The 26,159-nt window shown below is 47.2% G+C and overlaps 1 protein-coding gene across 5 annotated transcripts in view; it reads left to right on the top strand.

Moving 5' to 3' along the window:
- The window catches only part of FAM178B (family with sequence similarity 178 member B), a 115,535-nt gene that overhangs the window by 52,269 nt on the left and 37,107 nt on the right, over window positions 1–26,159 (top strand). For all 5 annotated transcript variants that reach the window (XR_009248703.1, XR_009248702.1, XM_058684334.1 and 2 more), the window contains exons 9-12: window positions 16,508–16,622; window positions 23,087–23,180; window positions 23,462–23,638; window positions 23,911–24,008. Coding sequence is in view for 3 of the 5 variants with exons in the window: in XM_058684334.1 (XP_058540317.1) it covers window positions 16,508–16,622; window positions 23,087–23,180; window positions 23,462–23,638; window positions 23,911–24,008 (484 nt within the window). In the remaining 2 variants the exon portion in view is untranslated. The remainder of the gene's footprint in view (window positions 1–16,507; window positions 16,623–23,086; window positions 23,181–23,461; window positions 23,639–23,910; window positions 24,009–26,159) is intronic.

Genomic DNA, 26,159 nt, shown 5'->3' with positions numbered 1-26,159 from the left:
ATGAGCAAAATTAATGCACAATCCACATAACACATGTTTTGTATTTATAGATTTACTTAACATCATATTTCTCCTGACACTTTGGTATTCATCTTAAGTTACCTCCAGTAGAGAGTTAATCTTCTAGGATTTTCCCAGCTCTCTCCCCTGGATGTCAGGAGAGGCCACAGTCTACACAATGCAAGTCAGACAGGATTTTCTAGACCAGGGGTCTGCGTGGGGGACCTTTGAGGTGGGATGAGCCACCAGGTGTAAAAGAAAACATTAACACCTATATTTACATTTTAACCCATCTTTCTTTTTCTTAAGTTTTATTGAGGTATGTAATTGACACACATTAACCTGTACATATTTAAAGTATGCAATCTATTCACTTGACATATGTATATGCCCATAAAACTGTCATCATTAGCAAGATAATGATGTTCAATGCCCTCAAAGTTTCCTTGTGCATCTATGTAATAAATTTATCTCTCCTTTCCCTTTTGTCTGTAGGAAACCACTGATCTACTTTCTGTCACTGCAGATCAGTTTGCATTCTCTAGAATTTTATATAAATAGATGGAATCATGCAATGGGTACTTTTTGGGGGGGGGGTCTGGCTTCTTTCACACAGGATAATTTGAAATCCATCTTTGTTGTTGTATGTGTCCATAGTTTATTCCTTTTCATAGCTGAGTGGTATTTTATTGTATGGATATCCTATCCCTACTGATGGACATTTGGGTTTTTTTTCTTTCAGTTTGGGGGGCTATTAAAATCTGCTGTAAACATTCTTATGCAGGTCTTTATATGGACATTTGCTTTCTTTCCCTTGGGGTAAATATCTATGAGTGGATAGGCTGGGTCATATGATAAATGTATGTTTAAAGTGCTTTTTTTTTTAAGTTTATTTTTTCTTTAGTAATGTCTATACCCAATGTGGAGCTTGAACTCACAACCTCAAGATCAAGAGTCTCCTCCTCTTACAACTGAGCCAGCCAGACATCCCTGTATGTTTAAGTTTTTAAGACATTGCCATACTGGGGAGCCTGGGTGGCTCAGTTGGTTAAGTGTCTGTCTGATTCTTGGTTTCAGTTCAGGTCATGATCTCACAGCTTCCTGGGTTCAAGCCCCACATCAGGCTCTGTGCTGGCAGCATGGAGTCTACTTGGGATTCTCTCTCTTTCCTTCTCTCTGCCCCTCTCCCACTTGCTCTGTCTCTCTCTGTCTCTCTCTCAAAAGAAAAAAATAATAATAAATTGCCAAACTGTTTTCTAAAGTGACCCTGCCATTTTCCTGCCAGCAGTGTAGGAGAGTTCCAGTTGTTCCACATCCTTCCACCACTTAGGTATAGTCAGTCCTTTTTTTTTTTTTTTTAATGTTTACTTTTGAGAGAGAGAGGGAGGGAGAGAGAATGAGTGGGGGAGGAGCGGGGGGGGGGGGGCGGGAAACAGAGGATCCAAAGCAGGCTCTGTGCTAATAGCAGAGTCTGACACAGGACTCAAACCCATGAACCGTGAGATCGTGACCTGAGCTGAAGTCAGGTGCTCAACCAACTGAGCCACCCAGGGGCCTCTAATCAGTCTTTTTAATAGGTATGTAGCAGTAGCTCATTGTGCTTTTAATTTTCATTTCCCTAAGGACTGGTGATCTTTGCATCAGCTTATTTGCCATCTGTGTGTCTTTAGTTAAATGTCTACTTAGTTTTTTGGTCCACTTGCTTATTGGGTTGTCTTCCTATTGAATTGTAAGAGTTCTGTATATATTCTTTTTTTTTTTTTTTTTTTTTTTTTTTTTTTTAGTTTATTTTGAGAGAGAAGAAGCAGAGGGGAGGGGCAGAGAGAGGGAGAGAGAGGATCCCAAGCATGCTCTGCACTGACAGTGCAGAGCTAATCAAACATGGGACTCAAACCCATGAACCTGTGAGATCATGACATGAGCAGAAATCAAAAGTTGGACACCCAACTGACTGAGCCACCCAGGTGTCCCCTGTATATATTCTAATTACAGTTCTTGGTCAGTACATTTTTTGCAAATATTCTCCCCTAGTCTGTGGCTTTCCTTTTCATTTGTATGACCGTATGTTTTGAAGAACAAACGTTTTTATGTTTTAATGACGTACAATTTATTGATATTTTATCGTTGGTGTTTTTAGTGTTGTATTTAAGAAATATTTGTGAGGGGCACCTGGGTGGCTCAGTCAGTTGAGTGTTAGGTTAAGCATCTGACTTTGGCTCAGGTCATGATCTCATGGTTTGTGAGTTCAAGCCCCGCATAGGGCTCTGTGCTGACAGCTCAGAGCCTGGAGCCTGCTTTGGATTCTGTGTCCCCCTCTCTCTCTGTCCCTCCCCTGTTCATGCTCTGTCTCTTTCAAAAATAAAAATAACCATAAAAAAAACTTTTAAAAAAAGTAAGAAATATTTGTGAAACCTGGGTTGCCAAGATCTTTTCTTGTTTTCTTCTACAAATTTCATAATTAAGTTTTATAATTTACACTTTTTATAATTAAAATAAGTTTAATACTTTATAATTAGCCTTACATTTTTAGGTCAGTGGTCCATTTCACTGGTGTAAGGTTAAGCTTAATTTCTCAACATATGGCTATACAATATTACCAACACATTTTCAACACATTTGTTGAAAAGATTATTCTTACTGAATTGAATTAACTTGGTATGTTTATTCAGAAACCAATCGATCATATATGTGTGGGTCTATTTCTGAACTCTAGTTTGTTTCATTGACTTATAGGTCTAATTTTATCCCCACTGTCTTTATACTGTAGTTTTATAAGTGTTGAAATCAGATAGTTTAAATCCTTCAACTTCATATTCTTTCTGAAACTTTTTTGGCTCTTCTAGGTCCTTTGCATTTTCATATAAATTTTAGAATGAGCTTGTCATTTTCTACCAAAAAAAAAAAATTCTGCCGGAGTCTTTATTGGGATTGCACTGAATCTATAGATCAATATGGGGCAGATTGACATACTTAAGAATATTAAGCCCTCCAATCCATGCACATGGGATGTCTCTCCATTTATTTAGATCTTCAGTTTCTTTCTTTTTTTTTTTTTTAATGTTTATTGATTTTTGACAAAGAGAAACAGAGCACGAGCAGGGGAGGGGCAGAGAGAGAGGGAGACACAGAATCCAAAGCAGGCTCCAGGCTCTGAGCTGTCAGCACAGAGCCAGACGTGGGGTTTGAACTCACGAACTGTGAGATCATGACCTGAGCCAAAGTTGGACCCTTAACCCACTGAGCCATCCAGGTGCCCTAGTTTCTTTCTACATTTTGATGTACAAGTTTTGCAATTCTTTTGCTAAATTTATTCCTGAGTATTTTATTATTTTTGATACTATTATAATATGAATTGTTTTCTTTCCTTTTTTTTTTTTTTTAATGTTTATTTTCTTGAGAGAGACAGAGTGCGAACAGGGGAGGGGCAGAGAAAGAGAGGGAGACACAGAATCTGAAGCAGGCTCCAGGCTCTGAGCTGTCAGCACAGAGCCTGATGCAGGGCTCGAACTCACAAACCGTGAGATTATGACCTGAACCAAAGTAGGACGCTTAACCGACTGAGCCACCCAGGCATCCCAAAATGAATTGTTTTCTTAATTTCATTTTCAAATTGTTCATTTTGTACTACTCTATAATCGATTTTTGCATGTTGATCTTTATCCTACAGACTTGATAAACCCCTACTTTGCTGAGAATTTTTAAAAATTTTTTTAAATGTTTATTTTTGAGAGAGAGGCAGAGAGACAGAGTGTGAGCGGGAGAGGGGCAGAGAGAGAGGAAGACACAGAATCTGAAGCAGGCTCCAGGCTCTGAGCTGTTAGCACAGAGCCTGATGTGAGGCTCCAACTCATGAACCAGGAGATTGTGACCTGAGCTGAAGTCAGATGTTTAACCAACTGAGCCACCCAGGTGCCTCTCTTCTTCAGTCCCTTAACATGGTGAATTACATTGACTGATTTTTGAATGTTTATTTTTGCATCCTTGCGTTCTGGAATAATCCTATTTGGTTATGATGTATTAATTTCGTATATTTTATTGGATTCAATCTGGTAAAGTTTTGTTGAGAACTCTTAACATTTATGTTCGCTAAAGATAATAGTCTGTAGGTTTCTCTTTCTGGTTTTGGTGTCAGAGTAATACTGACTTCATAGAATGTGTTAAGAGGTATTTGCTCTTCTTCAGTATTCTGGAAAAGTTTGTATAGAACTGGTATTATTTCTTCCTTAAATGTTTGGTAAAATTAGCCAGTGGAACCATCTGGACCTTGAGTTTACTTTATGGGAAGATTTTTAATTACAAATCCAATTGTTAAAAGTAGATATGTGGCTATTTACATTACCTGTTTCTTCTTGAGTGAGCTCTGTTGTTTTGCATCTATTTCACCTAAGTTGTCAAATTAATGGCATAAATTTGTTCATAATATTCTCCTATTATCCTTTTGAAGTCTGTTGGATCAATGATGATGGCCTCTTTTTCATTCTGATATTGGTAATTTGTTTCTTTCTTCTTCCCAAACATTTGGGTTACAGGTTTATCACCTTTATTGATCTCAAAGAAACAGCTTTTGGTTTCATTGATTTTCCTTAGAATTTCTCTGTTTTCTGTTTCATTGATTTCTGCTTACCTTTATTTCCTTTCAAATTCTGCTTGTTTGGGGTTTGATCTGTTCTATTTTCCTCCAGTTTTTTAAGGTGGAAATTTAAATCATAGTAGTTCATTTTTTTTTACTGGTGTGTCAAAAGTAGCTCAAACTTGGGGCACCTGGGTGGCTCAGTCGGTTAAGCGTCCAGCTTAAGCTCAGGTCATGATCTCACAGTTTGTGAGTTCAAACCCCAGGTCGGGCTCTGTGCTGATAGCTTGGAACCTGGAGCCTGCTTCAGATTCTGTGTCCAACCCCCCCCCCCCCCCCACACACACACACACATTCTCTCTCTGCCCCTCCCCCACTTGCACTTTGTCTCTCAAAAATTAAAAAATTAAAAAACATTACAAATTATTTAGAAAAAAATTTTAAGTAGCTCAACCTTTTTTTTTAAGAGTTTATTTTTGAGTAATCTCTACCCCCAACATGGGACTCAAAGTCACAACCCCAAGATCAAGTGTCACATGCTTTACTGACTGAGCTAGCCGGGTGCCCCGTAGCTCATGTTTTTTAACTTCTCTTTTTAATATATCATGTATATGGCATATTAGCATAATGGTACATTTGTAGAGCTTATAAATGTATGTTTGTTGGAGGTATAAATTTAAAAAACTTTAATGATAGACATGCACCATGAAAAAAGTTTTGGAGGGCAACAAAAGCATTCTTTGATTAGAGCTGTAGGCTGACGCCTTGCTGGGAAATTTGACATATCGTGGGAACATGGGGATGCATAATGGGTGACAGAGCATAAGATGGGGTGGATGGAGTAGAGACAGGATGTCTGACAGCCACTCCCTTGGGAAGAACCCTGCAGCAGCATGGAGCAGTATCAGGACGCAGATGGAGCTTGGCCATCAGACTGACAGAGTCCTCACCCAAGTGGCCAGCACTGAGCACTCAGGATTGTTTTCAGAGTTGGTGGTAATAACTTAGGTGAGGCACCTGGTATATAGTGGATTCTACTCACAATATGATAGCTGTTATCAAGATGAAAATGTATTTCTTTATGACTCAGAGGTTGTTAGATAAACCAAAGGAGCTAAGGAGCACAAGTTCTCATCTTAATTTCTCTAGTTCTGTTTTGGCCATTTCTGTCTCACTCTATTCTCAGATTATTGGTTTTTGTTTTTGTTTTCTCAGATGATTTCTAAGCGGTCAACAACCCCTTAGTCTGTAGATTCAGTTGACCCTTTCTACTCTTCACTGTCTTATTAGGAGTTGTCCCCACTCCACCTGATCTGCCTCTCATGGTGGTCAGGACAGCCTCCTGCTGGGGTGGTAGGAGGCAACCCCCTCAGAGCCTCCGGGAGCCTCTCCAGATGGAGGCCCTGCCTGTGGACACCTGCCCATTGGAGCTCCACGCAGCCTTGCCAGTGGATTCCATCTCCTGTTGTGGTATGGCAGTCACCATCACATGCAAGGAGTATGTCTGTGCTGGGCCCAGGGCCCGGCCCTCTGTTCATGTGGGGGTAACCTTCACGGGGCAGGTGCCTCTATCCCGGGCCAAGGAGACAGGCTGGGATCCAGCTGTATTCTTAATCCCCACACTGGTACTGTGAGAACACTATACAGACCCAAATAAGCAGGCAAACACCGTGAGGACCACCCTGGAGATCCCATCCCCCAGCCCTCTCAGAGCTGTCATTTGCTCGGCATGGCCCCTTCAAAGTCTCCAGTTGGAACCTGACAATAACAGTAATTCAACTTCATAATTGATCCTCCTTTTAAAAACATACTATTGTCTATTGTGATAATAAAAGTTGTTTCCTTGAAAATAATAGTTCACATTTCCAGACATCTTGTGCCAGGCACTGAGTCCAGGGCTTCGCCTATCTCATTTAATCACCACAGCACCCTTTCTCAGATAATCAGGTGGCCGGAAAGCCCAGTCTTCACACTGTCTGTGTGACACATGGTCTCCTATGTGTTTGGCTGGACCCTCAGTCCAGCTTGCTTTATCATCTTCTCTGCCTTGCTTTCTGTGCTCCAGCCTCCCTGGCCTTTTCTGCTCATCTCCCCTCCTGCTCTGGGGTCTCTGCATGCGCCACTTTCTCCTCCCTAGATGGTGTCTTCCCTCTTCTCAGCATCTTCCTAGCTTTTGCTTTCCTAACTCCATCTCTGCCCTGGACCAGTGAGCCCCTCTGGCGTTGCCTCATTGGGAAGGTCTGCCCTGCCCTACCCAGCCGTGTCCCCCCCTCACTCCCTTTCCACTCTCTGTGGCTCTGGTCATAGTTGATGGGCGGATTCTTTGACTCATCTCACCCATTAAGTTGTGAGCTCTAGAGCGCAGGGACCATGGCTTCACTTGTCTTTGTTTTAAGTTCTCTTGAGTTCCTGGCAGCTACACAAGCCAGCATGCAGTAGGACTCGGGTGGTATTCGTTGAATGTGTGGCTGAGTGTTGGGGAATGTGTGCCTTGCCTGCAGCGGACATCAGCATCTTTCCCACCAGCCCCTCTGATCCTGTGCGGTCGGTCAGCTGTGGAGCTGTGTGTGCAAGCCAAACTCCAGATGTGCTATCCTGTCCTCCGAGGTCAGAATGCAGGGACCCCATGGGGACAGGCATGTACGCATCACCCCAACCCAGCCGGCATCTCCCTTGTGCCCCTGACTTCTGGAGCATTTGCCTCCTAACCTGCCTCTCTGTCTGACCACCTATACATCAGGAGTTGTGTGCTGCCTCTCCATGGCTTCTGCTGAGGCCCAGCTGGGTCTGCTCCTGGAACACGTGACAGTGCCTGGCACAGACTTTTAAAGCTCCCTGATTCTAATGTGCAGCCAGGCTGAGAAAGTGCCAGGTTATGAGGACTTTGGCCAAGTGCACACACCTCATACAATAATATGGTGAACACTTCTTAATGTTTGTCTTTCAGACCCTGATCAAAAAGCTCCCCCAGGACTATGTCTGAGCTTTAAAACATGCCAAAGCCAGGGTTCTGCCCTTTAAGGTTGTTATGGGGTGCAGCCCGGGCAGGGACATTTTAAAACCTCCCCATATGACTCCAGTAAACAGCCAGGGCTGAGGACCCCTGGGCTCCTTCGCCTTGGAGGCAAGGCTGGGAGCTGTGGGTGTACATGGAGCGGGGACTTCCCTCTGTGGGTTCCTCCCCACACCCACCCCACCCTCAGCATCTGCCAGAGCATGTGAGGGTGAGACCCCGAGTGCAGTTCTGGTGCGAAGTCCATGGCTTTCATTAGCTCGCTGGTTTCCCAAGGTGGCTGCATTGTAGAATCACTTGGGATTTTTTTCTTAAATTCCAGAGCCCAAGCCAGCCTAATTAAACCACAGTCACGAGAGGTGGGACACAGGTGGCAGTAACTTGTGAAGCTATTCCCTAAAGTGATTCCAGAATGTGCAGATGAGTCTGAGAACTACTGCATTCGGTTCTCAGCAGGGTCCTTGATCTGGAATACAACAAACACCACCATCCCTTAGACTGTAGGGATGTGCTGCCCACGGTGCTGTGTGTGGAGCCCTTTTCCTCTGTTTCTTTTCTTCTTTTAAGAAGTTCTTCATTTCTGTTGTTGTTGTTGTTGTTTTAGGACAGTGTTAGGCTTATGGAATATTTGATTGGAAAGCAGTGCCCACATACTTCCCCGCGCCCCCCCCCCCCCGCCACTTTCCCAACCTAATACACACATAGTTTTTTCTACTACTGACATCTTGTGTTTGTATGCTATATTTGTTAGGATTGATGAGCCATTATTGATACATTATCATTAACTGAAGGCCATTGTTTAAATTAGGGTTCACTCTTTGTGTTGTACATCCTGTGCATTTTGGTGAACGTATGGCACGTGTCCATCATTACTGTATCATACGCAGCAGTTTCACCACTCTGAACACTCTCTGTGCTCCACCTGTTCGTTCCTCCCCCTCTCCCTCCAAGCTCCTGGTAACCCCCGATCTCTGTGGTCTCTAGAGTTTGCCTTTTCCAGAATGTCATATAATTGGAATCATGCAGTGTGTAACCTTTTCAGATTGGCTCCTTTCACTTAGCAATATGTATTGGAGGTGCCTTTTCATGGCATGATAGCTTATTTCTTCGTATCACTTAGAAGTATTCCATTGTGTAGATGTACCACAGTTTGTTTACCTGTTCACCTCCTGAAGGACATTTCGTAGCTTCTAGTTTTTGGCAATTATGAGAAAAGCTGCTATAAATGTTCACGTGCAGCTTTTTGTGTGGCTGTACATTTTCAGTTCAGTTGGGTTAATACCAAGGATTTGTATTTACAAATTACAAAATTGCTGGATTGTATGATAAGAGTATGTTTAGTTTTGAAAGAAACTACCAGGCTGTCTTCCAAATGGCTGTAGCATTTTGCATTCCCACCAGCAATGAATGAGAGTTCCTGTTGCTCCACATGCTCGTCAGCATTTGGTTATCTTCTGTTTCATTTTAATCTAAAGATCAGGAATATTCCAGAAATCTGAGGTTCAGAAATCCAAAGTGAGAGAAAACCTGGTAGGCCATGCATTCAGGGATGTTACTGGGAAGCTTTTGGTTGAGTCTAAATCAGTCTCAAATTCTTGCTTTTTTTTTTTTTAATTTTTTTAACGTTTATTTATTTTTGAGACAGAGAGAGACAGAGCATGAATAGGAGAGGGGCAGAGAGAGAGGGAGACACAGAATCTGAAACAGGCTCCAGGCTCTGAGCTGTCAGCACAGAGCCTGACATGGGGCTCAAACTCACGGACCATGAGATCATGACCTGAGCCAAAGTCGGACGCTTAACTGACCGAGCCACCCAGGCGCCCCTCAAATTCTTGCTTTTTAAATGTGACAGGGTGGTTTGATACCACCTCCCTGAGTCATACTGAGGGGACCTTACATCATTAAAAATAACCCAAGAGTGCATACTGAGGTAGCAAAGCAAGGAAGTGGTTGCCTGGAGTTGAGATGTGACAGCTGGGCCTCTGGCAGCCATCCTGGACCATGAGGTGATCTTAAGAAGGAGAAGCACATGCCGAGAACAGCAGAGCAGAAAACAGGCACCCAAGATCCTCCCAATCAGTCAGGTCCCTGTACCAGTGTGGCCCACACACTTCCACACTTCTTCATCAGAGAGAAAAAAATTCTAGCTTATTTAAGCCCAGGTAGTTTTTTGTTTTGTTTTCAGTCTTTTTGTTATTTGCAGCAGAACCTAGTTCTAGCAGCTATGAGTGGTTCAGTGGTTTGGCACAATACAAGTCTGTCCTACACACTGGGGGCCAGGAATGCTCAATGGTGTTAGGTGACACCAGGCAGTGGTGTGAGTTACAGAGGGCAGGAGAGAGGAGAGGTGGCCTGGGGACGGCATCACCTATCCTGTACACACCCTTACTCACATGAATAAAAGGTCTAGAGACCGAGACCTGTTGGGGGGGGAGGGGAAGGGAAGCTATGTGTGGGGGGGTGTGGATGGGTGCTGTGTGTGTGTGTGTGTGTGTGTGTGTGTGTGTGTGTGTGTATGGTGAGTATGGGTGTGGTATGTGTGTGTGATGTGTGAGTGTCATGGTATGGTCTGTGAGTATATGTGTGTTGTATGAGTGGTGACTGTGTCTTGTGTGTACAGATGGTCGTGTATGTGAAGTGAGTGTGGATATGGTATAGGTGTGGTGTAGAAGTGTGTCTATAGATGGATGTAGTGTGTGTGCAATGAGTAGGGTGTGGTATATAAGTAGATGGGTGGCATGTGTCCATAGTATATGGTGTGTGTGTATGTGTGTATGTGGTAGGTGGATGGGTATGTGAGTGTATATATGTGTATGGGTGTGTGTGTGGTGGATGAATACATGGGTGGGGGGGGATAAGTGGATATAGGGATGTGTATGGATGTGGAATGGGGTGGATATAGGGTCGTGTGTATGGTGGGTGGGTATAGGGGTGTATATGTGTATGTGAATGTGTAATGGGGGTGGGTATAGGGGTATATGGGGTTTGGCGGTTATAAGAGTATATAAGTATGTGTGAGTGTGTGTGTGTAGTGGGTGGATATAAGGACATATATGTGTGTATGTGAGGATGAGTGTGTGTCTGGTGGGTGGGTTTAGGGGTGTGTGTGTATGTGAGGGTGTGTAGGTGTGTGTGTTTGTGCACTGGGTGGGTATAGAGGGGTATATATGTGTGTGAGGGTGTGTGGTGGGTGGATATAGGGATGTGTGTGCATTGGTGGTGTATGTGACGGGTGGATTAGGAGTGTATATGCGTGTGTGAGGTTGTGTGGTGAGTGGATATAGGGGTGTGTGTGTGTGTGTGTGTGTGAGAGGGTGGGTGGTGAGTGGATGGATATGGGGGTGTATATGTGAGTGTGTAAGGGCGTGTGTGTGAGGGCTGTATATGGGGTGTGTGTGTGTGAGAGAGAGTGTGTGGGGGATGGGTATATGCAGGCTGGGTTACAGCAAGGCAAGCAGAAGGTTGTGAGGGCACTAGAGGGAGGGCCTCAGCTCAGGAGGAGCAGGTAGAAAAGGGAAAATGAAGGTCAGTGAGGTGGGTTGCATGGCACAGAAGGGATAAAAAAGAAGGGACAAAAAGAAGACTGAAAAGGATGTGGGTAGACAGAGCAGTCTGGAGAAGGAGCCAGCAGGCATGAGAGGCAAGAAGAGAAGGTGGATCAGAGCTTCTCTGGGTCCCAGGCACACAGTTGCCCGTGGTGAGAGGCAGCGTCAGGGTCACGAGAATGCTGGGCTCCATCCTGTGCTCACACTGCTGTTGGGGCAATGAGATGTGCATGTTTTTAAGATATAGACTTGATGCAATATTGTGTTTTTACCACATACGTGGATCCCTTTGATAATAACATCACTCCATCCTCCTAAGACCAGTTGTTTCCCTTTGCCCTTCTTCTTTGCCCCAGTCTTCAGGGTGGGTGTGATATGGGCAGGTGGGCCGAGAACGCAGACGGGGTCCCGCAGGCTTCACGCAGGATAGAAATCAAAGTGAACGGGAAGAAGTGAGAGCAGAGTTTACTGAGCAGCATAAGGGATAGAGTATAGTAGGTGAAGTGTCTGGAAGACTCAGGAAAGGAGAGTGAGTCTCTCCTTTGCTCGGGCTCTGAGGGTTTATTGAGGATGGTGAGCATGTCCTCTCAGCTACCCAGGAACCAGTCAGAACAAGGACAAAGGTCCAGGTGTTCTCCATAAGTCACTTATGCTCTGGAGCCAGGGGGTCTTGGCGTTACAATGTCTAATGGCAGCTGTCTGGAATACATACGTGATGACCCACCTGGTCACTCCTTAGATGTTATCTACTGTGCTGGAAAACTGCAAAGAAATCATTAACTCTTTGACCTTTACAGTTAGGACATCCATTCTTTGTACTATAAGGTATGTGCAAAGTGGGGCTGCAGGTCCTAGCAAGAACAGACTCAAGAAAAGGAGAAAAAGCGGTTCTCCTTGGAGTCCCTTCAGTGTCCCTGTCTCCGGTGAGTCCTCCCTCCCTCTCTCTGTGCCCTTCCCCTCACCCCTCCAGCACCCTGGGCTCCAGGCTGGGCCTAAGCGAGGAATGGCACCTGGCTTCAGGGTGCGCCCGCCCCAGGATCCTCCTTCTGTCTGTAGCTGCCCCCCTGCAGTACCCAACCGCATTCCTTCCCTGCCATTTATGCCACCCTGCATCGTTCTGTGTATTTATTTAATGTGTCTTGTCTGTTTCCCTGCTAAACCATCAGCTCCATGAGACTAGAACATTGTCTCTTTTGTTCACTGCTGGGCCCCCAGCATTTAGAACAACACCTGGTGTTCAGTTACCATTTATTGAGTGCATAAAAAGTTTAAATGACAGGCTAAGGCCAATTGACTAAAGCGGGTGATATTTTACAAGTGTGAATTTAAATACAAAAGTGCAGGGAGGCACCTAGATGGCTCAGTCAGTTAAGCGTTTGACTTGGCTCAGATCATGATCTCTCAGTTGTGAGATCGAGCCCTGCATCAGGCTCTGTGCTGAGAGTGAAGCCTGCTTGGGATTCTTTCTCTCCCTCTCTCTCTCCCTCTCTCTCTCTCTCTCTCTCTCTCTCTGTCCCTCTCCTGCTCAAGCTCTCTCACTAAATAAATAAACAAACAAACATTAAAGAAAAAGTGCAAAGGGAAGTTAAGTAATTGGGAGGATTAGAAATGGTAAGGTGTGTTGAAAAGGATACCTACAAGCCCAAAGTGGTGTCACTTAGGCCAAGTCACCGAACCAGAGCTTAATACTAACCTAATGGCAGTTTCAGCCTCCCCTAAGTGTCAGTCTGTCAATCAGGAATTGTGTGATAGGCACTTCTGAGGTAATCTGTCTGTATTATAAGACCGCCTGCCCTTTCCCACTGAAGGAAGGTGACCTTGCTTGGAATAATCCTTTCTTTTCTTTTGCTAACAACTTTCTTGCCCCACCCTCCTTCCTATAAAACCTGCCATTTTGTACAACTCCTTGGAAAACCCCTCTGCCTGAGAGGTGGGGTGCTGCCTGGTTCATGAATCACTGGTTCATAAAGCCAATTCGATCCTTAAATTTACTTGGTTGGATTCAGCGGGGCGGGGGGAAGGGGTTTAAGTTTTTTTAAGTTTATTTATTTATTTTTGACAGAGAGAGAGAGAGAGAGAGAGAGAGAGAGAGGGAGGGAGGGGCAAAGAGGGAGAGACAGAATCCCAAGCAGGCTCTGAGCCATCAGCGCAGAGCCCGAGGGGGCTCAAATTGACAAACCGTGAGATTCTGACCTGAGCCAAAACCAAGAGCAGACACTTAATCAACTGAGCCCCCCAGGCGCCCCTGGATTGTTTTTTAATAGATTGTAAGCCTCCCCTAAATGCTGTGAGTCTCACACTCCAGTTGGGATCTGGGCTCAGTCTGATGGGTCAGTATCCTACTTTCCATTAGGAACCAGCACCCCCCATTGAGGTTCCTGGAGAATCGTAGGGTCTCTAAGATGGTGTCAGGGAATCAGGACCCAGGCACATGGTTGGCCCTCTCAAGGTAGCCACCCCAGAATATTCATTAGCAATTCAATTTGGAGGACGCAGAGAGGGAGAAAAAGACCAGATCCCCCTGGACCCTGTGCCCTGTATCAGACCATTAAGGCCCAAGATGGGAGCTGGTGGGTGAGAAGCTGTGACAGAAGCCTAGGGAGGGGAGCTGCTGGGGCCAGCACGTCGAGCCGAGGAGCTTCTTGGGATGTATGTGGTTTTCCCATTCCCTGTAACTGGTGCCAGGAGAACAGAGGCGGTGGTGTTACGTGAAGCAACACTTCTTCTGAGGCACAGATGGAAAAGTCACTTTTATTTTAGGCCCAGTGCTTCTCTTCCCCTGCCTTCCCCCGAAGCATCAGTTCCATCCCAGGAGAACCACCTAAAGGGATGCTTTCAGACTCACAGTCTCTAAACAGAGCCCAGATGCTCAGGGCTGTTAGCCATGGCATTTAAAAAGGCACAGGGCCCCAATGCTCCCTGGGGGAGTCACCTCAAACGACTGTGGTGTGGGTGTGGAGAAACTGAGTTAGGGAGCTGGAGCCTTGTGTCTGAGTTTTCTTCTGTGTCAGCTCTCCAGAAAACCCCCACTCGGGACAAACAGTGCTCAGGAAAAGCTGAGCGCATGGCCTACTTATAAGCAGTGTTAATTATGGGCTCTTGGGCGCCTGTCGTCACTTAACCAATTTCCAGGGCTGTTGATTGGTTTATCCCAAGGCATCCAGGCCCCTTGCTCTAAAACCGCTCCTGACACATCAGCCTGGGTCAACCTGTGGTGTGGGGTAATTACTGGGTGGGGTAGGGAAGGGGGACAGTAGCCGGCTTCAGGTTTGAAGCTGGCGGCACCTGCACTGCTGTTCCCAAGGAGTCTTAAAGCAGCTGATACACCTGCACCAGCTAAAGAGGGGTGAGAGGGTGGCCGTGCACAGCACCCTTTGGGGTGCTACACTGCTGGTGGGCTGTTCCCGCCCAGCTGGGTCTCCAGGGCCTCAAGGAGGCTGATTCTCTTTGCACATGCCTGGAAAGTTCATTGGCCTGCCCACACATGCGTGTGTGTACGTGCACAGTCCCCCAAGGGCCCTAGTAAACAGCTCTCTCTCTCTAGTGGAATCTCATTGTGTTTTGCAGACTTCATTCTTCCCAGCTCGTTTGTGCAGCGGGCAAGGGGTATCATTACTCTTGTTAAGTTGCCTGAGAGGAAAAAAAACAAACAAGAAAGTTTTTCCTCCTCCAAGAGTCTAATTACTTGTTGGGTGAGCCCTGACCCATATACATTTCCAGAGAGAGAGACACCCGATGCCAGCAGAAGAGATGTCCTTGGACGGGATTCAGAGACCCTCTGCCGGCCATTCCCCCAGCTTCTGGCTCTGCAGCCATACCAGACTCTTGCCAGAGCTTCATAAGGAGTTTAGGATGCTCTGTTTCTTGCCTTGAGTCACTGGACATGCCATGCTAATTCATGTGTCTCTCTGCCTTTGTCATTTCTGTCCCTTTGCTGGGTGCATGTTTCCTTTCCCATTACCTGTGCCTTATTCCTCACCTTCCCCACTCCCCCCACCTCCAGTCAACTCCCCCTCTGAGCAGGCTCTGCACCTCCCATCCTCCAATCAACTCCCCCTCTGAGCAGGCTCTGCACCTTCCATCTGCTTCGGTTGGTTTTGAGCACATTCCCTTGTGTTTACTTATCTGCCTGGCTCCCCTCCCTCCTAGGCTGTGAACTCCCTGAAGTCAAGGTCTCCATGCAGCCACCTTTTTATCTTGGGCACCTGGCACGGTTCTAGCCCATGGGGGATCCACTGAGGTGGGCCTCTCAGAGGGAACTCTCACCCCCAGAATGGCAAAGGGTCAAGCATATGCTACTAATGTGCTTCTAGCCTGGTTTCCAAGTTCCTGATTCTGACACATCACCTGCTGTCAAATTGAACGTTTGTCAAGGTTCTTGATACTGGCAGTTTATCTTGGGACTGGTCTTCAGGTTCCCTTTTATTCAGGTACTACTCAGTCAGGTTTGTTTAGGATTCTCTCCGTTCAGCTTCCCCACCCACCAACCCTTCCTCTAGGCACTAGATGTGCAGGGTGCAGGGGTGGGGGGGCATTTACATTCAAATAGGGAGAGACAGACAAGAAGCAAAATAATAAATAAGATAACATAGAGGGATGATAGTGCGGGGACCTGAACTCCACCTCTTGGTGGGGTGTGGAGAGGTCACCATGCAGAAGAGGGCGTGGGAAGGAGATCTTGCAGCCATCTTTGGGAAATACCATCCTCCATGTTGTCTTTCGTTTTTCTAGCTTCCTGGTTCTGAAAATGCCCTTAAGTAGTCTGACTGAAGAAGAGCCCCTGGGTACATAAGGTTTTTCCCTCTCTATTAGTGTGGCCAGATTATCATTCATGTTTTGTTACACCAGTGGAGAGAGAATGGTACTTTGAGCTCCAGCTGGCTTCGAAGACACCTCCCAGGCTGCGGGGAGTGCCCTCGGCTGGAATGGTGGACCTGGGAACACCCACATGTTGCAGCAAGGGCAGTGTCGAGTCAGCAGGAGGTTCAGAGCTGGCCTCAGCCCTTAATGGCAGAGGTCCTGGGGCAGCAGAGACTCTCATGCTCATGCCTTCCGCATCTGGCAGTTTTGAGGCCTCTGGTTTAGGTGTCTTCATCTGACTCAGCTCTGGGCAGCTCAGCGCTCTGATGGATCCCGTTCGCTTGAAGGTAGCTAGAGCTTGAAGACAGGAGAACATGAACAGCCAGGTTCCCAAAGCTCCCTCAGATGTCTCAAAACTGCTGGTTGTTTGATTCCTCCAGAAAACACCTGTGGTGCCAGAGAATGCAAACACGGTCCCCTCGGGCCAGGGGCTGTCATGCCCAGCCCTCCCATGGGAGTCATGTGCCTGTCCTCCTCTGCCCTCCCTAACTAACCCTCTGCTCTCCCTTGGCCTGACAGATGGAGACAAGCACTGGTGGTGCCCCTCCCTGCAAGAGGTCACGGAGGTGTTTCACAGCCTGGGAGCCTGTAGCCCTGCTCTGGGCCTGCGTGAGCCCTGTCAGCACAGTGGGAGGTGAGTACTGTCCTTTCCTCACTGTCCTTTCTCATTTGTTCAGCAGCTGGGGAACTCACTTCAAACCTGTCAATTTGGATACATTCAATATGTGCAGGTTTTTCCATATCAGTTACACCTCAGTTAAAATGTTTAAAACAAACAAACAACAAACATTACCAAAAAAAAGAGAGATCCGTTCTTTTGAACATTTATTCATGTTAGAAAATATTGAAGTATTTCCTATTCTGAGGAGATAGGAAGGGAAGAAAAAATTAATCATAAAGTAGTTCCTATTCTGTAAAGGTAATACAACGTAATGGGCCATTCATTGTACAAAACTATCCATTTCATTACTGTTTGTGGCATCCTCCGTTCCATGAGCATTTATAAGTTAGAAAAAGGTGAGGTACCTGGGTGGCTCAGTTGGTTAAGCTTTGGCTCAGGTCATGATCTTACAGTTCATGGGTTCAAGGCCTACATCAGACTCTATGCTGAGTGTGGAGCCTGCTTGGGATTCTCTCTCTCCCCCCCTAGCTTACTGCCCCTTCCCCATCCGTGCACTTGGGCACACACTCTCTCAAAAATAGATGAACATTTAGGGAAAAAAAAAAAAGAGGAAAGATTTCCTCTGATTATTATATAAAATTATGTGCATTTGTGGGGGGGGGGGGGTTAAAAAAAATTCCCAAACTCAGGCTCTAACCCACATGGTGAAACAGAGTCTGAGGGATTATAGAACAAACCACACACAAGTAGCTGTGGATATGAGTATCACACCGTGAATGACAAATGGTGAATGTTTGGATAAATGACCTTGCTCCCAACCTAGGCGGGGAGGGGGGAGGCACAGGGAGAAGAAGCAGGCACAGATGAGTCTTGCTGGTTTAGCTGACATCTGTTCCTGCCCTGTGGTGACTCAGAGCCCTCAATGCCCCTCCTCTTCCAGGACATGTCCGAGTCTCTCTGGTCTACCTCTAAGCCGCAATTTTGACGCATTACCTAATATCAACCCATGGCCAGCAAGGCACAATTTTACATGTAATTTCCACAGTGGCCAGTTTTGTTCTGTGGGTGCCCCCTTTGTGTGCTGATCTGGGTTGGGGGGTGCTAATTTGCATATGCATTGTCCCTGCTCTCTAGGAGCAGACCTAACAATACATAAATGGCTATTGTTGGGTGCACAGTGATGAGGTCTGGGTTGTAAAAGTGTTATATATTATAAACTTGTTCTACAGATTATATTACATTCAAACTTTTTTTTGACAATTCTTTGAGAACATATAACAGGGTTTTTAGAGCCCTGGATGGGATGTTACATGGAAGCCCGCCCCCACCATCCTGGTGACAATCTTCTGGCCCCAGGAAGTACAGGGACCCTTACCTTTGCTGTTGCAGGCTGGCGGGTGTTCCTACTCGGGGAAGGCCCAAGCTTCCTTAAGAACCTGTTCCACAACTGTGTTTAGTAATTGTCTGCCAAACCAAACCAGACCAAACCACACTCGCTCTGCTATAAATACCCTGTGCATGTGCCAGCCTGCCTCGCTCCTGCCCCTCTCCCTTCCCGTGGAGTTCCATATCTTGCCTCTTCCCCGACACAGAGCTTCAATCACACCACCTTCTAGAATGAGTCGAGGAAAGAATTACACTTGGAAAAACAAATGCAGGTTGGGGGAAGGGCCTAGGGAGCCTGAAGAGTTCAGAAGAGCTATTTCTAACTGTTGTGATGAGCACTTGGTATCCACTTGGAAAGTGAGAGGTGCCACTGGAGGCATATAACCACCCAATTTACTACACACTCTGTAAAGAGCCACTTTCTCCCCCGCCCTTCTCCCTTCCCCCTGAGCTTGACGGCTTCCTGCTCCTTCAGCTTCAGGACAGATCCATCCACTTTGGAGGCCACAGGGGGCAGATGGGCATTAGAACTATGGCTGTTTAAATCTGCCACCTCAAATCCTTGGGAACACAAACCCCTAGCATGCATTGCCAGGCAGTTGGCCCTGGGTAAGAGGAAGGCAAAGCCATGTTGTCCTAGAGTGTTGCCAGAGCTGCATGGTCACATTCCCAGACGTACCATTTGGACAGCCTACTTCTTTCCTTGGGCCTCACACTGTTGGCACTGTTTCCCCACAGAGGATTCAGAACTGGCCTGAGGATCTGGCCAGTGGCTTCAGGGGTGATTTCCCTATTGTGACCCTATAAGAACTGGCTGGACTGCTTGTCCAGCCACTCAGCCTAGGGAGAATTTTCTGCCTGAACACAGTCTCCCTTTGAAAAGCAAATAGACACATCCTGGAGACCCGTCCAATGACATCCCCAAGATGTGGAGTAGCAGAGATGCTCAGGTGGGTTACCTGGGTTGCTGGTTAGCTGCTGCAGTTGGGGAAGCTCTGGGAGTCATAGGGTTGGAAGACAGCTCTTCTAAACTATTCAGGAAGCACTATGAAGGTTCTAGAGTCTCCTCCACCAAAGGTATGACACCCTTCATGGACACATGGGCCATAAGAAGAACATCAGGGCAGTCTGCCTTGTCCCCATTGTCCTCCTCGTCCTGTTCCTGACCAAGCTCAGGCTCATCCCATGCCAAGTGGCTCCACATCACATACTGTTCTGTTGACTTCCAGGGATGTCCCAATCTAGGGCTCTCCAGAAGAACAGATGCTCTGCGGCTCCTCCGGGGCACCCACAGAGCCCCTGTAGTGGCCAAGACTGGAAATGAGGGGTTAGGATGTCTCTGCACATGGCCCCACAACTGGACTGTCTTTTTAGTTACTGTGAGGAAGACTGGTCTTTCACCATGTATTCCTCATCTCAGATTTCCTTGAAACCCATCACCATCTCTTCGAATGCTTCAAGATTTCCTCTCGGAAGATATAGTCCTTCTGCCACTGGACCATATGACAAGACTGGGGAGGAAGGAATCAGGAGGATCTGTGGGGACACAAGGGCAGAAGAGGGACCAGAGCGTGAACACTGACCAGGAAGCAGAAGCAAGAGTTTGAGGGGGCTGGTGCCACCCGGCTGTACAGACACTCTTCGTCAGGTGCCCCAATCTCACCTGGGAAGGCAGGGAAGGTCCTTGGTAGCAATGGCTGGTTTTCCAAGGCTGCTCCCCAGGTTACAAAGTCCATCTGAAAGTCCCAGCCAGATACACGGGACTGGCCACCAAACTACCGTAGCCTGGTACCAGAAACCTTCATCGACTTAGTTCTCTGAAAGGGCAGCCTGGTGCAGAGGCCAAATGGGTAACTAATTGATGGTTAATCCATTGAAAGAGCATCCTGTCCAGTGTGCAGGAGGCTGGTCGCTGGCCGTCTTGAGACAGTGTAATTCAACCCAGGTAAAATGTACTTCTCTCTCCCTTCCCGTTAGCTCAGCATCGAATTCCCTTTACTGCATTGACCTTGCCCATAAAGACTGGACAGCAGGTCCAGTTTGATTTAGTAGTACAGGCCTAGGGGAGAGCACGCTACTCACAGCCTGCATGGTGGGACCCTGACCACTGGGCACTTTCAGGATAGCCCTTGGTTACGGTGGTGGCCATGCCCCTATGGCTCTTTTACCATGCTCCTGCTGAGAATGTCGGAGTACATGAGATGTGCCCCTCTTACGATCACTGAATAAGTATAGAATGGCATCGCCATGACCCAAGCTCTAGCTCCTGGGTCCTGGCCACAGGCTGAGCTCTAACCCTGCCAGCTGGGGGTCAGGGCGGAAGGGAGGGGCAGGATGGTGAAGCACTTTGTTCATGGAGTCCAGTTGTGGGACCCCTCCACTCAGGAGGGGAGTGAGCTTGCCAGGCCGTGAATGCCTGTGCTCCGTGGCCACCTGCTGGGAACCTGGGGATGGAGGCCTGGGGATTAGCTGGCGCTGTACCCCCAGTATAGCAGTCACAGATGCAGACATTTCAGACAAGCGGTTCATCAGAACCTCAGAAAGGCAGGGAACAGGGACCCCCATTCTGTTGCCTGCTGTTCCCAAGGAGAGGTGGCACAGGAAATGCTGGAACACACACCGTGAGGCTGTCCGCCACCCTCTCCACTTGGGAAGATTGGTGTTGCTTCACAAGGAGGAGAGGGTTCTTGTCACAGCCACACTTCCCTCCCCAGCTCACGTTTTCCACACTCCTCCTCCCTCTGGTGGCACCAGACTGTCTGAAAGCCCGTTCCTCTTCAGCAGAGTCACGGTCAATTCTGTGCCTGCCTCCATCCTTTGGGAAGTCTGAAAGCATTCCCACTCATGCTTCCATACCCCATGCATGCATGCTCACAGGCTGGTGCAAACCGGAGCACCCCTTGTATACTGACACAGGCCCAGCAGGTGCCCAGATGTGCAAACACCAGCCTCACCCATTCTCTGGCCCTAATAAATGCTAAAATCTGGAAGAATGGCCGAGCGCAGTCATACCTTCCCCTCCACCCCCTCGACTTTGTTTTGTTGGCATCAATTTCCCGGGCACCTAGAGATGGAATTCTCCTACTTCGCTTTGAATAAGCAGCACCAGTGCCAAGTAAAAGAAGAGCAGAGACTTTTCACTGGAGCACACAGGAATGGAGCTTTTTCTTTGTCAGCGGTCAGGTGGCTACACTGGAGCCTGTTATTGCCAACAGTGTTGCTGTCATCAGTATCTTCATTTGTGGAGAGCCTGCTGTTATCAGGAACTCCAACCAGTTAATAAGAGTAGAGCAGTAGATGAGACAGCACAGGGAGCCTGGTCATAAGCTTACCTCAACAGTATGCAGCAATTAACAGTATACATTTGACCAGAGAGACAGAATCAGTGAGGCGATCTTGCTCTGATTTTTATCCAGTGAGCATGTGCCTGGGGAAGTTTGTGCAAAGGTGGTACAACTCTGTTGTCCATTGATGCCTCTCTCACTGTAAGGACCTTGTCACCCTGAATATGACTCTAGTCTTTAAAGAGGTTTGGGGTGTGTGTGTGTGTGTGGTGGTGTTTTTTGTTTGTTTGTTTGTTTTTTATGACCCTAAGTTCTAACTTCATCTCAGCTCAACAAGCTTTGTTTCCACACGAGAGGAAAACTGGCCATGCTAGGCTTATCGGTAGGCAGCCTGTTAGTGTGAACCCCTTTGGAGGAGTTCTCAATGATAATTTTTATTCTTTCATCATATTACTTGCTGACTTTGGAAACTAGTCCCCATATAAGCTACAATGTAGTATACTTCTTAATGCATGCAAAATGTCACCATACCTGTATGGACAAAGAACTTCTTTGAAGAAGACTCTTTTGGGGCAACGGAGTATGATATCCTGGTCTCCAAGTCCCAGAAAACTAAAGCCGGAGGCCTGACGATCTGAGAGAGATGATTCATTTTCAGAAATACAAAATTAAAGCTGTGCTGTCTACTTAACAGGTTTACAACCAAATTGGAAATATATATGAACCCCCCACCCCCACTCCCACCCCCACAATGGATCCCAAACCCTTAGACACTTCACCTCCTGGTTCTTTCCCTCTCCATTTAGAGGGCTTATTTTCACAGACTTTGCAATGAGCATGCACCAAAGAACAAAGGGAGGAGGACTGAAAGTCTCTGTGTCACCTCAGGGAATATACATTTGTTCCAGTCAGACTACTCTGTGCCTTACATGAGCATAGGTGATGTCCGGGTAAGTCTGTAACCTCTGTAGTACTCAGCCAATGAGGAACCAGGGGAGGGACTTGCACGCTAGGAGATAAATTGTCTGCTGTAACTGCCCCGAGTGTGCCTGTCCATCAAACACTCGCTCTTGCAAGAATGTTGATTAAAGCCTCACTTCACTGTGCTCCAAGTCTCCACATTCCTCTTTTGATTTGGGTTGGTGGGCTTATTTCTCACAGCTGGAGTGGCAGCAGTTGGGAGCCAGACTCCCGTGATATGGTGTGGCTCATTCCCACACTGAGTCTGGATGGCTTGTGTGGACCATAGACATCAGCAGAAGTGATGGGATGTCACTTCCAAGACTGGGTTATAAAGACTGCGGCTTCTGTCTCTGGCATTCCCCTCTCTCTCAGATCACTCAGTTGGGGGCAACCAGGTGCCATGTTGAGGAGCCCTGTGGAGAGCCCCATGTGGCAAGGAACTGGGGGCCTCCTGGGGCACATGAGTGAACTTGGAGTGAGCTTGCAAGCAGCTCCTCCTGCCCACTCCAGCCTAACATGACAGCAGGCCCACCTCCAATATTTTGGGGGCAACCTCCCAAGAAATCCAGAGCCAGAACCACCCAGCTAAGCTGCTTCTGGATTCTTGACTCCCAGAAACTGCACAATGTAATAAATATTTATTGTTTTAGAGCCTCTGTATTCTGGGATAATTTGTTAGTAGCAGTAAATGACCAACACAGACAGGGCATCAGGGTCCCAGGCTGAATGGATCATGCACAGGCTCTCTGTTCTTGAGCAACAGCAGGCCCCCCTCTCTGCCTCTGTTCTCCCCTTGTGCCCACCTCCTCCCATCTCCTTCCCTTTGCTTTTGTCTTACCTTAGGGTGCTTAAAAATAGCACTAGCCTGAACTGGAGTGAGCAGGAGGACGCCCCCCTGGAGATTGCCTTGGATGTCAGCCTGAACTACATCTACAAGGTGAGTTACACACCCATTTCTGCTCGCCATCCAGACCTACTCAGCAGTTGTATTATAGGCACTGTGCCAGCCACCAGGACTGATGCTGTGGAGGGCTCACAGCCCCCTATGCCTGGGCCTGCCCCCTGAGTACACCGTGGGGGGTTTGACTTTGGGCCTTGGTGCTTGTTTTCCTCAGCTCCTGCCTGGCATGGCCAAGGGGCTCATGATGCCATCCCCTCCTGCCCAGCCCCATCTCCCAGGGATGCCATCCCTGGCCTAGCACTCTCTCTGCTCTCCAGTTCCTAGCGCTGTGTGCCCTAGCCCAGCCAGGGGCCTACACTGATGGGGACCTCCTGGGCCTGATTGAGCTGCTGTGCCGAGTTGGCCTGGATGTGGGGCTTCGCCTGCTTCCCAAGACTGATCTTCAGCAGCTTCTGCTTCTGCTCCTCGAGAACATCCATGAGTGGCCAAGGAAGGTACCATGAGCCAAAGCCAAAGCCCTAGCCTCTTCTCTAAGGTCCTGAGCCTCCTCACATAGCCTTGTCACTAGGGATTAAAGTGCCCCTAGAGTACACTCAATGGGAATAGCAGGCTTGGAGGCCACCAGGATGCCAGGGAACACTCCCTCCAGTCCCTGGCCTTTGTGACCACATCTTACTTCTGGCTTCCCTGCTGAGTGGGCTGGTGAGGAAGTCAGGGTGGAAGGCAGGCCCTCTCATAGCCCACCTAATGCCTGCTATCCCCACAGCTCCAGAAGCTGTGCTGCAGCCTGAGCGAGGTGTCAGATCACCACCACAACCTGCTGGCGCTCGTGCAGTTCTTCCTGGACGTGACCTCCCGGAGCAGGTGGGTGCTCCTCCACCTCGGGCTCCTCCCTCTGACACTCCTCCCTTCCCCTGGAACAGGCTCTGGTGTAGGGATCCAGAATCCTCCCCATCGGTCCCAACAAACCTCCCCCTCCTGCCCAATCTCTAAAACTCAGGAGAAAGAACTAAAAATACAGCTCACTAATGAGTTCATTACGAAAGGAAAAAAAGCCTAATTTTCTTAACATGATCTTATTAGCAAAACAATTGCCTTATACAATTAGCTTCCGACTGCAGCGCCCGCCTGCTGCTCCCAATCCTTGGTAGAGGGTTCCTTCTAGTCACTCAGACCTCCTCTGCAGGAAGTCCCCTAATCACCCCTCCCCCACACCTCTCCCAAACTCTCAGTTCATCTTTCTGCTTTATTTTATGCATAGCATGGCCTTCTGCCAGAAATTCTCCTACTGTTTGTTCCTTATTTATAGTGACTCTCCTCTATGTTACCTCCAGGAGAGCAGTCCCTTAGCGGAGTCACTGCTCTTATCATCCAGCATCTAAAACAGTGCCTGACAAGCCTACGGCACTCTGTAAATCCTTTTTTTGAGTGAACAAACAAGGTGAACAAATTCAGCCTTTGGGGCAATGAGGCCCATTCTCTGGACCTGGCCCCAGTCTCTTCTCTCCTTCTTTCCCCCCACTGTAGGCTACAGCCACAGGGTATTCCTTGCCCATCCCTGAGCCAGGAAGACCCCCGGCCTTCATAGGCACCTCTGTAGTAACCCTCCACTGGGGCCATCCCCCTGCACCTCTCTCTTCAGGGGCGGCTTCAGGAAGCAGGCTTGGCATTTCATCCAGACCCACATCCCCAGGGCCCAGATGAGTGCCAAGTGCCATCTTCCTCAGCTCAGATTCAATCCTGAGTTGGAGAGTTCGATCTCCTGCCTGTGAATCTGGTTGAAAGAGAGGAGGCCTCTCCACAGTCCTGAAAGGAAAGTTGTTGCTCTATATTTGAAAGAACTGGGCTTCTAGAAGCTCTCTCTGAGGCCTGTAGGTGTGAGTACTAGAGCATGCTTCAATGGGTGCCATTTGCATTAAGCCCAGACACATGGGACTTCTTCCCATATGATCTCAGGAGGCTGACCTCTGCCTTAAGCCTCCCTGCTCAACCCCAAACAGCTAGTGCACTGCATTGCACAAGTCAGAAATTGTAGTCCTGGAAGTCTCTCTCATCGCCAGCTCGTTACCCCTGTTCGTCACTAAATCCTGTCCATTCTGCCCTCCAAATCCCAAACCCTTGTTTGTGGTTGCCTGTCCGTGTCAGCTCCATGAGAACAGGTATGTGTCTGGGTCACAGCCACCTCCGTCCCACCTGCTCCTGTTTTCCTATCACATCTGTCACCGGGGTGGTGGTAGTGGCATTTTCTCTGTTCATCTCTCAAAGTCCTCTCTGTGGATACATGGGATTATTGTGTCTCTCCCTCACCTTGCTCCCCTGTTTGCACAGTGGAGTCCAAATGCCTCCAGGGCCCCATGTTGTCCAGCCCCAATTTCCCATTTGCTCCTAGCAGGCCATATTATATGTACTTGTTTTTCTCACTTTCATGTATGTGTGTGTGTACATATATATGTACACACACACACACGTATGTGTGTGTTTACATACGTATACGTGTGTGTATGACGAACCTCATTCTTTTTAATAGCCACGTAGTATTTCATGGTATGCACACAACCAGTCCTCCATTCTGGATATTTATCCAGGGTACAAGCTTTGTACATCTATGCAGATATTTCTATACAATGAACTCTTTGAGGTGAAATTGCAGTCCTAAAGTATATACGTTTAAAATTTGGCCTCCAAAAAAAGCTGTATCAATTGAGAATACCACCAACGGACATGAAAATGCATGTTTCTACACTGTGTATTCTCAGTTTTGTGTGTTTTAGTCAATCTGGTGAGTGAAAAATGTCATACTCTGATTCTAATTTTTATTTCTCTGATTGCCAGTGGTTTTTTGTGTTTCTTTTATTGTTAGTTATATCTTGATGCTTCTTGCCCATTTTTGTATGAGGCAATCAATCTTCTTATTAACATTGATGATTGTTTGTTATATATGCTTCAGAACTGTATTTTCTCCTAAGGCTGTGCATTGTCCTTTTTAAACCTTTGTGCATGATATTTTTCAGTGAC

Source organism: Neofelis nebulosa, chromosome 9, assembly GCF_028018385.1.
Source record: "Neofelis nebulosa isolate mNeoNeb1 chromosome 9, mNeoNeb1.pri, whole genome shotgun sequence".
In the NCBI taxonomy this organism is placed as follows: domain Eukaryota; kingdom Metazoa; phylum Chordata; class Mammalia; order Carnivora; family Felidae; genus Neofelis; species Neofelis nebulosa.
Note: the sequence above shows the minus strand (reverse complement) of the source record. Positions and strands in the feature narration are given on the sequence as shown.